General features: G+C 38.6%; 1 protein-coding gene across 1 annotated transcript in view; it reads right to left on the reverse strand.

Annotated features, from left to right (window-relative positions):
- LOC124130045 (UDP-GalNAc:beta-1,3-N-acetylgalactosaminyltransferase 2-like) overlaps positions 1 to 15,591 on the reverse strand; it is a 160,397-nt gene that overhangs the window by 14,018 nt on the left and 130,788 nt on the right. Inside the window, exons 3-4 of the mRNA XM_048403400.1 lie at positions 15,177 to 15,255; positions 10,837 to 11,020 (exon numbers count right to left, since the gene is read on the reverse strand). Coding sequence (XP_048259357.1) covers positions 10,837 to 11,020; positions 15,177 to 15,255 — 263 coding nt within the window. The remainder of the gene's footprint in view (positions 1 to 10,836; positions 11,021 to 15,176; positions 15,256 to 15,591) is intronic.

Consider the following 15,591-nt stretch of genomic DNA (forward strand, 5'->3'; position numbering starts at 1 on the left):
TCCTACACCAAGTTTCATCAACAAACTACTCACAGTCAGGACCTCCTACACCACGTTTCAAACTACTCACAGTCAGGACCTCCTACACCACGTTTCAAACTATTCACAGTCAGGACCTCCTACACCATGTTTCAAACTGCTCAGTCAGGATCTCCTACACCAAGTTTTATCAACAAACTGCTCACAGTCAGGACCTCCTACACCAAGTTTCAAACTACTCACAGTCAGGATCTCCTACACCAAGTTTCACCAACAAACTACTCACAGTCAGGACCTCCTACACCAAGTTTCAAACTACTCACAGTCAGGATCTCCTACACCAAGTTTCACCAACAAACTGCTCACAGTCAGGATCTCCTACACCAAGTTTCACCAACAAACTGCCCACAGTCAGGATCTCCTACACCAAGTTTCATCCACAAACTGCTCACAGTCAGGATCTCCTACACCAAGTTTCACCAACAAACTGCTCACAGTCAGGACCTCCTACACCAAGTTTCATCCACAAACTACTAACAGTCAGGACCTCCTACACCAAGTTTCATCCACAAACTACTCACAGTCAGGATCTCCTACACCAGGTTTCACCAACAAACTACTCACAGTCAGGACCTCCTACACCAAGTTTCACCAACAAACTGCTCACAGTCAGGACCTCCAACACCAAGTTTCATCAACAAACTGCTCACAGTCAGGACCTCCTACACCAAGTTTCAAACTGCTCACAGTCAGGATCTCCTACACCACGTTTCATCAACAAACTGCTCACAGTCAGGATCTCCTACACCAAGTTTCACCAACAAACTGCTCACAGTCAGGATCTCCTACACCAAGTTTCATCAACAAACTGCTCACAGTCAGTAGCTCCTACACCACGTTTCATCAACAAACTGCTCACAGTCAGGAGCTCCTACACCACGTTTCATCAACAAACTGCTCACAGTCAGGATCTCCTACACCAAGTTTCACCAACAAACTGCTCACAGTCAGGACCTCCTACACCAAGTTTCATCAACAAACTGCTCACAGTCAGGACCTCCTACACCAAGTTTCAAACTGCTCACAGTCAGGATCTCCTACACCACGTTTCAAACTATTCACAGTCAGGACCTCCTACACAAAGTTTCACGGGACAACAACACGATGTCATTTATTCCACATTAAGAATACTGTTCGTAAGGTTTTATGGTGTCTTTTCTGTCAGGTTTATGTTTTACCTCTTATTTGCAAATGTCAACTTTACCAACACAGGCAAACTATTATGTCATCTCATGAAGTGATAAGAAACACAAAAATGATGAGACACACAAAAAATGTCACCCATACAGTTCCACATCTTCATATTCTACCAGCTTCTAAATGAACATTCAAAGATATATATTTTGGATTGCTTTGAGCCAAAACATATGGCTGGCAAATTATTATAAGAAAAAATATTATGATGGGGTTTATGCAATGTTGGTACATTTTCATTTTTTTAGCATGAATTTTGATTATGTTTGTTTATGTATTTATTAAATAGATTTACAGTTTTATAGTTAATAGATAATCATAATGTGTTTTCAAATAATACCTTAAAATATCAAATACAAAATAATGATCAAAACTGTCAATACCAAAGTTATTGGTAATTTCTCTTCTTGCTTTCTCATTTATTCAAACATGACATAACAATAGGGTTGTTAAAAAGGAGAGTATTTAAATAAGTATATAATCCAGAAAAAAAACCCATTAACAATGTTTTTACAATCAAGCATCATATACTAATAAAGTTTATGTATTAACAAGCTGACTCACTAATTGATAGCCCTTGTTCAGGGTCAAATACGCCATCGGTACTTCAAGCTTGTTGAAAGACGCCATGAAAATGGGGGATCAGGCTTTGTGATGTGGCTGATTGTCATCACAGCCAAACAATGTGGAATGCTGACCATGATATCAATTATTGGTTTGACTGCCCCGCTTTATTTACAGGCTGCCATGATATTGATAGAATAAATCATAAAACAACAAATTAACCTAATTGTATGCAATCATGCTAAAACTACAATTTCATTTTTTTAAAGGAAGTTCTCTTCACTGTCAACTAGACATCACTACTTGTATCCCTAATAGCACTTTGGACGAACTCTTCCATGTGCAAAGGCAGGAAATCCTCACAGCTAGAGTCAATATCCAAATACAGTTTCTTCCCTCTAGCACTTGGTTAATGTAGTCACACAAACTCCAGTCTGATTTCAGTTTAAACAGTCAGTATTTACAATTTATTCATCTAGATATAAAGTTAATTAGCAGTTTAGGGCATGTTTCACGTGAGAATAGTGGGTGTTTGGTGTGATTTCTACTATGGCATAATCTGCTTCATCGACATATAAGAAGTGTGGCGGATTCATGGTTGTTGGCAATCTACATACATCCTGCTTGAAATGCTGAAACTCCACCTGCTCTGAGGATAACCGCTGTGAGCCGTGCATCCCCTCTCAAAAAAGGCCTTCTCCAAGCTCTCCGATTCGATCACCAAAGATGGAGGAAAACACAGCTAAGAATATGGCGGACGCCATTATGGTGCTCCCAGACATGCCTCCAGCTACCTTAGAAATCACTTCAGTTTCTGCTACCCCTCAGACACTACAACCGATGGGGCCAGCACAAAATTTTCCTGTTGCCATGTTGGAGCATTTATTCGCCAAATGAAAACCTTCAATGGAATTGTTTGAATGCCATTTGGTCTTGTTCTTGGAGATAGAACAGCTGAAACAGAATGCCTCACAACAGGCTCAGAAGAATCCTCTGTTCAGCTTCTAGTTAAGCAACACCCATTGTCATCTGCCCCAAGCGCCATGATCATACGGACACTTGGCGGAGCTCAAGGCCATAGAGATGGGTGATGACGGTACCACCGAGCTTTTTCACTTTGCAGTGAAGGCCCATTGCACATCATTCCTGGCTTAGCGACCATGTGAGCACTCAATGTGATGCTTCCTTCCATCCATCTCTGAGAAAGAAGTTCATCCCATCGGCAACTATCCCATCCCAAGAATCTTCTCAGACTTTTCGGAGACCTGACCACCCTGACTGATTCCTTATGTCCGTCTAAATCCAAGCGTCAGAAGTCCACGTGGACCCCCATGCCCTTTACTGTCCTAGACCCTTGTGACTTGGTTATGTCCACAGACCTACAACTTCAACCTTTTCCTATACAACCGACACCCGGTACCAGTGGGAGGGATGTCTGTCCCTGGAGACTCATTAGTCCGACCACTGGATCCTAAAGGTCCTCAAACATGGATACAAACTTCATTTCGAATCCCGACCCAAGGGACACCAATTCAATCTGAAAGGGAACAAGTTGGTGGCTGCCACACTCGCCATAAAAACAACTATTACTCAAGCAGGCTATTTGGTAACTCCAAGACTAATCTCCGGTGCACTTGGTTCCCAAGAAAAGTTCTACCAAAATGTGGATGACAATAGACCTCAAGGTCCTGAACAAGACCTTCTTGATCCCTCTGCCAATATTTCAGATGGAATCTGTCCGACAAAAATGGTCAAGGGCTTGGGCTCTTCAGCCTCCAAGATATGTACCTCCATGTGCTGATTCATCCTTTGTCAAAATGATAGTGAGTGAGTATGGTTTTACGCTGGTTTTAGCAATATTCAAGCAATATCATGGCAGGGACACCAGAAATGGGCTTGATACATTGTACCCATGTTGGTAATCAAAACCCAGGTCTTTGGCGTGACAAGTGAACACTTTAAACACTAGGCTACCCAACCGCCCCTGTCCAAATGATATGTTCAGTTTGCAGTCATCCCCTGATCATACCTGTCTGTCAACATGATGGATTGATCATCAGCAACCACAATATTTTGAACAGGCTCATGCGATCAATCTTTTCCTCTGGAAGACATTCGCACTCCTAGGATATTTCCGAAATGGAATTTGTCTGTAGTTCTATCAGCTCATTTAACTGACCCTAATGAACCCTTCGCTAATGCCACATTTCTTTAGAAGGCAAAGAAAGCTGCATCTCTGTTAGGACAGTCAACTGCAACTAGGGTTTCCAAATTACACACCCTGGACAACTCTAGCCTTATCCATGAGAAGGATCTGAAATCAATTACATTATGTACTCTGCCTGACTTTGTAGCCAAAGACCAGTCCACTGCTATGTAACCTTTAGGCCATCGGCATTACATTATTATTCTTGCACATGGACCTATTGTAGATCATCCAGACAGCTTACTACCGGGTATGTCCTATTCAGACACTCATATTCTACCTTCCGGTAGCTGCTATGGACCCCCATTGACGTCGTCCATAAAGATATATCTTGCAAGCCCCACTCAGACTGAGACAATACTAAAGCCACAATAGCTGCCTGGCTTAAGTCCATCATAGCTTCCAGTTCAGTACTTGAGATCAGGGCTCTGGCCACCAGTCTAGTGTCATGACTTTTAAGAGACTGGAAATGACATCCAGAAATGAAATTAAGTCATTTAGATCTAGTGAATGTATCACATATTTGACTGATTCTTGATACATTTCTGATTTTCAAGTCCTCAGGGGGAATTTCAGAGGAGTTATCTCGAGTTAGGAATAGAATCATGGTTTCCAGAAGAGGATTACTGTTACACAGGGAGTTACTAGAGGCAGATCCCTATGGGTCCCTCTGGTATATTCTGGCAGAGATGTAATAGAGGTAGAAGTATAAGAATAATTCTAAGAATACTACCTCTATTACCTCTGAAGTACTCCCACCCACCTCCCCAATTCATCTACCTCTAGTGGTTAGATGTGGGGAAAAAGTGTGATTGTCACCATTGCAAATGTCATAGCTTGGGTGGTTACAATGCTACTTGTCAACAACTACCAGTAGTGATGTGTAGTTGACAGTGAAGAGGACTTCTGTTGAAAATTTGAAAGTTGAGTTTGAGTGTGATTGCAGCCAAAATAAAGGATTATGGCAATGATGTAATAAGGGTTGTATTCTTAGAATTATTAACAATGATAACTATTGTTTTGCTGCTTCTCCATCACCTGTAAAGACATACCTTTGCCATATGGATGCAAGAACTTTTGCTGTTTGTGCAATGTTATCTGAGTGCTGACTGGTCAGTGAACTTGCCAGCTGCCTCTTGCTGGAACCAGGTCATGGCTTGATTGGTTGGTTATAAATAGCGACTACACCGCAAAGCCATTGTATGTGTTATTGGAACATACCGGTAGTGTACATGAATCCATGAAGTAATGAGAATGCAAACAAACATTGATACTATCTCCTATTTACGATCCATATCATACTATCTTTACAACACTGCATCCATATCATTCTGTCTTCACGTCACCACATCGATATCCTACTGTCTTCACAACACCACATCGATATCATACTATCTTTACAACACTGCATCCATATTGTTCTGTCTTCACGACACCACATCGATATCCTACTGTCTTCACAACACCACTTCGATATCATACTTTATTATGCCTCAAAGTGAGTTGACCAATCATAGAGCAGAACTACTAACCCCCTCTGAACCTGTATACCATCAGTAAAAATCCGAGATGGTTGTTACTGACCTAATATGAGACGATATACCATCAGTAACAGCCATTTTGGATTTTCCAACACCCATCACACCATAAAAATTCGGGTACAGAAATTCATTATTCAACACTGTTTTGCATTTTAATGTAACTAATTTTGATGTACAAGGACATTATTTTTTGTTTATATCACGTTCGTAACTTTATTCATAAAGATCATAGTTAAAATTATCAACAAAGTTTGGCCTCTAAGGCTTAAAGAGTAGTCTCCCTTTGACCCTAAATCCTATTTTGACATGACATACATGTGTAAGATGGATAACAGATAGTGTACCCTGTTAGGAATAATAAATATTAGGTTACCTGACACCTCGCCCAATATTTTTATGACATCATACATAGCAACTAAAGACACCATAACTAATAATCTTCACAACACCACATCCGTAACATACTATTTCACCATAATGTATCCATATCATAGTATCTCCATGACACCACATCGATATCACACTATCTCTATGATACCACATCCATATCACACTATCTCCATGACACCACATCTATATCACACTATCTCTATGATACCACATGCATATCACACTATCCCCATGACACCACATCCATATCACACAATCTCTATGACACCACATCCATATCATAGTATCTCCATGACAACACATCAATATCATATGATCTTCATGACACCACATCTATATCATACTATCTCCATGACACCACATCCATATCATAGTATCTCCATGACACCACATCCATATCATACTATCTCCATGACACCACATCCATATCATACTATCTCCATGACACCACATCCATATCATATGATCTCCATGACATCACATCCATATCATATGATCTCCATGACACCACATCCATATCACACAATCTCCATGACACCACATCAATATCATAGTATCTCCATGACATCACATCCATATCATAGTATCTCCATGACATCACATCCATATCATAGTATCTCCATGACACCACATCCATATCACACAATCTCCATGACACCACATCCATATCACACAATCTCCATGACACCACATCCATATCACACTATCTCCATGACCCCACATCCATATCATAGTATCTCTATGACACCACATCCATATCACACTATCTCCATGACACCACATCCATATCACACAATCTCCATGACACCACATCCATATCACACAATCTCCATGACACCACATCTATATCACACTATCTCTATGATACCACATCTATATCATACTATCTCCATGACACCACATCTATATCACACTATCTCTATGATACCACATCCATATCACACTATCTCCATGACACCACATCTATATCACACTATCTCTATGATACCACATGCATATCACACTATCCCCATGACACCACATCCATATCACACAATCTCTATGACACCACATCCATATCATAGTATCTCCATGACAACACATCAATATCATATGATCTTCATGACACCACATCTATATCATACTATCTCCATGACACCACATCCATATCATACTATCTCCATGACACCACATCCATATCATACTATCTCCATCACACCACATCCATATCATATGATCTCCATGACACCACATCCATATCACACAATCTCCATGACACCACATCAATATCATAGTATCTCCATGACATCACATCCATATCATAGTATCTCCATGACATCACATCCATATCATAGTATCTCCATGACACCACATCCATATCACACAATCTCCATGACACCACATCCATATCACACTATCTCCATGACACCACATCCATATCACACTATCTCCATGACCCCACATCCATATCATAGTATCTCTATGACACCACATCCATATCACACTATCTCCATGACACCACATCCATATCACACAATCTCCATGACACCACATCCATATCACACAATCTCCATGACACCACATCTATATCACACTATCTCTATGATACCACATCTATATCATACTATCTCCATGACACCACATCTATATCACACTATCTCTATGATACCACATCCATATCACACTATCTCCATGACACCACATCCATAACATACTATCTCTATGATACCAAATCCATATCACACTATCTCCATGACACCACATCTACATCATAGTATCTTCACAACACCATCCATGTCATACTATTTTCATGACATCAACCAGTATTAGGAATCATATCCTTATCCTTCCAAAGTGAATAAACCCTATCGGAGATTGTTTACCACCAAATATTGTAATTCACACAAAACATTCATTAAGTTGCTTATAGAAGAAATTGCAAACTCCCAAACATATTTTTACAGGTTTTAGTACTTTCTTGTCTGAATCAATTTTTTAGCATTTAATTTCAATTTTTTTTCGGTAAAAAATATTACCTTTTTCAGTTTACTTGCGCATAAGTGCTTCCATGTTATAAGTTCTCACCCTATGACTTTTCAAAGGTTATCGATCACCAACATTTAAGCACATTTCAAATCCTCGTTTTGTTTTCTTTAATCGTCAAGTGTATATTCTGGGCTGGTGTGGCCAAGCATGAATGATAGGTCTTAGATTTCATCTTTTTTTTTCATCCTTTTTTCCCCCATCAAAACGTTCTTCCTCCAGTCTAATACATCATTTTGAACTTGGAGCAGTTTTCTTTCCTCAAGGTCATTACTCAGAGAAAGTTTGGATGAAATCAAGGATAATTGATAAACCCCTGTATTCATGACTCCAAGAAACGCTCTCGGACATCAAAGCAGTCTTTGAAAAAAGGGAGCAAATCTAAAAGATTTTAAAATCTTTAATGAAAATAACACCTTCTGGAAATGAACTTTCATGGAGATACTAGGATCACTTACCCCACATTACTTCAGCTTTCCCAGACTGGTATTGCTATAATTTCATTGCATCGATTTCTTAATGTCCTATGGAGATTACGAATTAAAAGGGCAAGTCCTTTTGAAAAGAATCACACATAGTTTCTAATAACCTGTCAAATGTGATCCAATTGATCCAAATTGGCTTTTCAAAACCTACTTTGAGGGTCTCGATTTCTCGCTACCATCATGTGAAATCCGGAAAAGGATTGTTACTCATGAAGGCAAACTTGTTTCAGTATTTCAGCTCTTTAACGCTATTTTCTTGTCCCAATCCTTGCTGTTTTCACTGGCTATTATTTCTGATTGATCTCTCAAAATCGAACATCATCCCCTTGCTTCAAAGCAGAAGAAACACTGAAAAGAATCTGCAACCCTTCGAAACTGGGCAGAGACTTTGATGCAATCATTTCAAAGTCTGTCTTAATTTCATTTACACTTTCCACTCTCACCTTACATTTAACTGAAGATTGAAAATAAGTGTATTTTGCAAAATAAATCATTTGAAATAATTCCAAACATACAAAACTGAATTATTACAAAGGACGGCCAATGGTCCCTGCTTTGTAAACTTGCCAGATGAGAATAATCTGAAACGATTTTTTTCAACGCTGATGTTTTTGAAGGAATCTCCTATTTCTACTTACTTCTCAAGTGGAAAATTTTGGAAAAGGTTTCAGAGGAAAAAAGTGTGCAGAGTAATGCAGTCAGTTGAGGTTGAAATTGACTCAACACTTTCTTCATGTATTCCTGGCAATTTGATAAATAGCTCCAATATAATTGGCAATACATAACAGTTTGTTGCAGGTGAAATTATACAGCAAGCATCCAGATACAAGAACTAAGATGAGGATATGATGTGTCAGTGATTCTGAGAATTAATATTGACTCACGATGTCTGGACTACCCTTGATCTTTCAAGTGCTTTCAAGTACCTCATAACTTGCAGCTAACAGGTTTGTTTTAAAAAAAGCAAACGTAGGTCGGCTCTAAAATTATATCTGAAAGAATTTTAAAAGTTTCTGTTGGGAAAACTGCCTTTAGGGAATCATTATAATGCTGCTCAGAGACAAAATTGATCATTCTGACACCCAGTGGCATGCTGAAGCAAAAGAGGCTGTCTTCTGACAATTCCTTAAGAAAAAGATACTCCTTAAGAATTAATGATTTAACGTCTCAGCCTATTTTAATTTACTTTGGCAAATATGTTCAGTGAGTGAGTGAGTGAGTGAGTGACATGGGTGTATGGGTGAGTGAGTGAGTGAGTGAGTGAGTGAGTGAGTGAGTGAGTGAGTGAGTGAGTGGGTTGGTGGGTGTGTCGGTGGGTTTGTGGGTGAGTGAGTGAGTGGGTGGGTGGGTGTGTCGGTGTTTTTTTTTTGGGTGGGTGGGTGAGTGAGTGAGTGAGTGAGTGAGTGACATGGGTGGGTGGGTGGGTCCATGAGCGAGTGAGTGGGTTGGTGGCCAGGTGAGTGAGTGAGTGAGTGAGTGAGTGAGAGTGCTTTGAACAGTATTCTAAAATTATGTCATGTCAGCTAGATGTGGGAGGGAGTCAATGAGGGTTATACTGTCAACATTGAACCATATTCTGCAGATGTTCGACAACAATCAGGCCTGCTCTGTGTAAGAGCTCCTCTTCATCGCTTACTATCTATCTCTCCACAGAGATACTATTTATACAAAGACCATGGTGACCTATTACACAGATCTTATGGGCAACAAAATATAGATCTTAAATGTCATTGGAAAATGAGTATTAATACATAGAAAATAGTACATATTAACAATTCAATGAAGATATATGACACTTAATTATGATTGTCTGGACAAAGAACAAGTACTGACAATGGAATGGGGAATGGAGATCATGTTCCTGGTTGAAGGGGGATGCATTTATGCATGCAACAGTTTTGTTTTCAACCCTGACATTGCTGCAAGGTTTTAGCTTATTCTGAACAGTTATGAAAATTAGATCCAAATTTCAAGAATACTTAATACAAGTGCTTTTTTGTGAAATAATAATAATTAAGTGAGCACAATGAGAGAGGTCCAAAGTAAATCAATTCAGTCATCACTGATGAACCAACGGGCATGGTTCTGATCAACAAGGCAAAAGCTAAAATCAGGCTTCGGAGATCTGAGGTTTATATCCACTATCATACCACTAGAATGCACTACATTACATTTCACTATCCCATCAATGGCTTGGGTACATAATTTATGAATTTGATTAATAATTTTCAATTTCTTTTCATAATGTAAATTACACCAAAAAGCACCTATGGCGAAGATCTTTTTTCCAAAACATTTCAATTTCCTAACAAGCATTGATTACTCTAAAAGATTTTTTGGGCCCAATTTTGTCTCTAATACGGTCTATCAATATGAGAAAAAATTTGCTTCTCACCACTGATGACATGATAGCAATTTGTGAGGAAGATGTCGATATACGTCCGTCACATTCACAAACATCATGTCATCATTCTCCCCTGCTTCCTGAAGCAGACGTTCTGATTCCGACTTCAAATGCTCCCCCCACTGGTCCTGCCTCTTCATTCGGGACATGACATGGTTGTGGAGGTCGATGATATCTATTTCGGAAAATAAAAATATATTGTGATTTTGTGTCATTGAGTAACCTGAAATAGTTGATTTTTTCATGACGATGAGATGAATGTTATAGAAAAGACAGATGCTCTGCTCACTACTATCTGATCTTAAGCTGTCACCATCACTTTCATCCTTTAAGGCTCATCTGAAAACACACCTTTTCAGACAACACTATCAACTCTACTCCCCTTTCATTAGCAATTGCTACTACTATGTAGCACCATGAGCATTAACTTGGTGAATGGAATCTGGCGCAGTATAAATTATTAATACTACATACGTCTGAGTAGTTTTCATTATCTAATTTCCAAAATCATAGCATCATTGAGGCAGACTTTGTTAAAATCTTATTTCACTCCAGTCAGTATTTCATCACTAAACACATAACAAAAAAATATACAGGAGGAATGGCTAGTTTGGGCATTTTAACTGAAGTATAGTATTGCAACAGTCCCCAACACTGTTACAATAATGGTATCACTATTGCAATATTTCCTATAGTATTATGAATATTACCCTTACCTTCCCACAATGAAGATTTCCTAGCAATACTCAAATGTTTTAGCTAAACAAATTCACAAAGTATTTTGGGTACAATTTAATTTGTTTTGGGTACAAAATCACATATATAGCTAGGAGCCTAGAATCTATATATATTTACACTAGCCTACCTCGTGTACCAAAATTTTATCGGTTCAGAGGACGGGAGGTTCTCAGAAAGTATTCAACAACATCTTTAATATTTAAATTGTTCTTTTTGTAATATTAGACCAATAACAATATTATGTTATTATTATGGCATATCAATACGTTGTATCGCTCTCCGTTGCGTTCGTTTTTAGAAAATATTTTTAAAATTAAACTCATCGAGCGTGAAATCCATTACGGTTTCGGATTTAGACTTACACATTTGATGGCGACAATCACGAAGAAATATGAAACAAATAGGAGTGAAGACTGCTCCCCGGATCAATAAATAGTAAATAGTTGACGAAATATAGTAAATTGTGTATTTTCTTTTGAATTTGAATCTATTTCGGGATTTCTTTATGATAGCTTACCAACTTTTGCATATTTTGCTTCCATGTGTCACATGCGTTACGTGCTTCCAGTTTCAGAAATGATAGCTAAAATTGCAAGTATTTTGATTATTTCTCGTAAAATGCATTATTTTGTTATTGAATGGTTTACCTAGAATGTATATCAGTTCAGATTTTGCGTATCATCCAATATTTGTCATTTTTCACAGTGTTTGTTGACTTTGTTCAACTCAACAAATCACGAGTTAGGCCACGCCCAAACGTATCTCTGACGTTTGTCGGCTTGTCAATGAGTCGGAAAGTTTATCAAACGAAATCATTTGCAAACTCTTTAAGAATGAAATTCTTTTTACAAAGATTTATACATACGTGTCAATAATTCTAGAAAATTAAGTTAGATGTAACAAAATGATTGTAATAGTCTAACGGGATAACTATGCATGTGGAGTTGTTTGTTTACCGCCGTTGCCATGATCGTACAAGTTCCATCCAATCGATGATGATACGATTCAGATTGTTTTTGTTTACAATTAGTTACACCGAAAGTTGCGAATTTTTAGAAATAAAAGAACGTGAGTGTTTTCCTTTCGTCAGCAAACAAAAAATTATGATAGAATAGGAAAAATGATGAAATTATAAAGAAAATATCGGACTGCATGCCGCTCAACGTGAAGTGCCAAAAGTCAACAATGGCCGTTTCTGGTAGTTGTGTGCCGAGAAGTTTGGCCGAAACATTTTTAACTCGCGATATGTTCTTTTTGAGGTAAATAAATGACTGAACGTTTTGATATTGAGCAAGCTGAGCATTTATGCATGTCATACGTAATTTAAATGTTACGCAAAGCCTTCTTGGTAAATAGATATGGGAAGTTTTATTTTGGGGTGTTGTTATGCTATTCACCTGTCGAATGGGTTCGACATCAGATGCACGGGGATGGACACCTCTGTCGAATGGGTTCGACGTTAGCGTGCAGAGCTTTAAGCTTTGAGGTATAGATGTTAGAGAAAATAAAAATAACAGATTCTGACTGCCCAAACAATATTGTCTATTAAATATCTTATTACAACAAGACATGCAAACAATGATTTTAATATTTTTCAAAATGTATTTGTCATCTAACTAATCATAAGCAAATATGCATAAAAGTGGCCATGTTCTGGTGCTGTCAGTTTGCAATGTCACTGATGACTACAGTCACAGCCATTTTGTCAGTAAAAAATGCTTTGCTCTCATCGGCTTCATCATTATTCACCTGATGAAGGAGCAAGAAGTACAAAGAGTAAAAGAAGTTGCTATCCATAAAAAGTGTCATGTATTCATGTTCTCCACCTTCTAAATGCCTATCAAAGACTTTAATGCTCTGCTCAGTTAATACGATTGTCAGACTCTATGCTCACTTATCCTTGCGAAAAGGGTTTATGTGTAGTGCAGAGAAGCACAAGTTCATTGAACAATGGGATCAAGTTCCCAAGCAACAAAACCAGTGCAGCGAGACAAAAAGTGTGCATTCAGTGATATCGACAATAAGCATCAGACTACACATTGCCTCATTCGTGGAAGTCCCTCTGAATAAAACCACTACCAAACCCATACATTTCACTGCAATACCTTTAACATTCACCATGTAGTTTTTAGTTGCAAAATGTGATAATAACTGCAACAAGACCTCGAGCTAAAACTATTACACACTGACTGAAAATGTTAGGGGAGGCAACTCTGTTTTATTGCAATACCGTATTCGACATAATAAGCACCCAGGGGAACTCTCAAAATTAGAAATAGGGGGCAAATGGTGAGAAAAAAACCAGAGTTGAAAGATCGTAAATTTCATGGTTTATGCTGACAGCCTGAAATGATACGAAAGAAAAGTCTGTGCATATTATACACGACAGATATATTTTCCAGAATTAAATTGCCCATTATTAAGGGTGCATATAACACATGAGTGCGTATTATACACAAATAAATGAGTCCTGTGTACATTGATCAATCAGAAGGGGTGCTAATTGGGATTGTTCACTTGCCAATATATTAGCAAATATCGCTGTAGGCGAGCTTATTAGAGCGGGGTGCTTATTACGTCAAGGTGCTTATTACGTCATTCAAATACGGTATTCTAAATTTTGGATACAGTGGACTCTCTCATCTACTAAAATGAGTGAGTATGGTTGTATGACACTTTTAGCAATAATCCAGCATATCCCAGTAGGGAACACCAAAAATGGGCTTCACACATTGTATCCAAATAAAATTATCATGGTGTTACATTTACACAAAATTTCGTATAGATCCATAATAATGTGATAGATTAGGATTCAGGGAAAATACAGATATGAAATGTTAGTTTCAGTTATAGGTTACTGGAGGTAACAAGAACCAATATCCCAGACATACTGTTCAATAAGACAAAGGCTATATTTACATAGTTTAATAGATGGCCTTGAAATATTTTATATAAGTAACCCTGTCATCACCTATATTAGAATACTAAGGCAACTTAATTTAGGTTTGTTAAGATTGAGACCCCATACAGGCTCATCTGTTGTGATATTATAATCTCTTTCCAAGCATCCAGTAAATATTACAAATGTTATAATTGGGATAACACTTTCTCAGTAAAGTACAGATGCTAGTACTTTTTGGGTTGAGTCCCATCTGGGATTCTAACCCACACTGCCAGAGTGAGGCACCTAACCCCAAGCACACAAAGTCACCGATCTAGTAACAACTTGCACCCGCTGACAGCTCCCTTGTAACACCTTACACCTGATGATGGCTCCCTAGTAACACCTCACACCTGCTGACAGCTCTCTTGTAACACCTTACACCTGATGATGGCTCCCTAGTAACACCTCACACCTGCTGACAGCTCCCTTGTAACACCTTACACCTGATGATGGCTCCCTAGTAACACCTCACACCTGCTGACGGCACCCTAGTAACATCTTACACCTGCTGACAGCTCCCTAGTAACACCTCTAACTCAGCTCTAACTTCACGTGTTACTACTGCCTGCAGTCAGTTATATTCCTGCCTCAGTAACAGATGGATATAGATGGAACAATCAGTCATAAAACCATAAAGGATTTTCCTTACCTTCCACTGTAAACATGAAGGACAGAAGTGAGCCTGCTTTCCTCGTAAGATTCACAAAAGTTCTATCTTCCTTCATTCCCTGAAAATAACAATCCATTTGAGTAAGCAACTGATTAGTCTTTTTATTGCTCCAGTCAACAATTTTACAGCCATTTCACTTTATCCTCAAGAGACTGACCAAGTTTATCAATGTCAATCTTCTTGAGGCAAGGGAGTTAGTTAACTGACTGTAAAAGTCCAGTTTGCACCCTTGCCTAACTTGGCTGGAATTTTAGGGTTTTATTGTAGCGCCACCAGTGGCTATTATGAGTAATGTCCCTTCTATTGACCAATCAGATTCCATCTCTCATTCATTTGCATTTGCCTCAAACAAAATGGTGGCACCCAGTGAAGACAATTTGATCGATAATCAACA

Source organism: Haliotis rufescens, unplaced genomic scaffold (assembly GCF_023055435.1).
Source record: "Haliotis rufescens isolate VD_foot unplaced genomic scaffold, xgHalRufe1.0.p SCAF_3, whole genome shotgun sequence".
Classification (NCBI taxonomy): domain Eukaryota; kingdom Metazoa; phylum Mollusca; class Gastropoda; order Lepetellida; family Haliotidae; genus Haliotis; species Haliotis rufescens.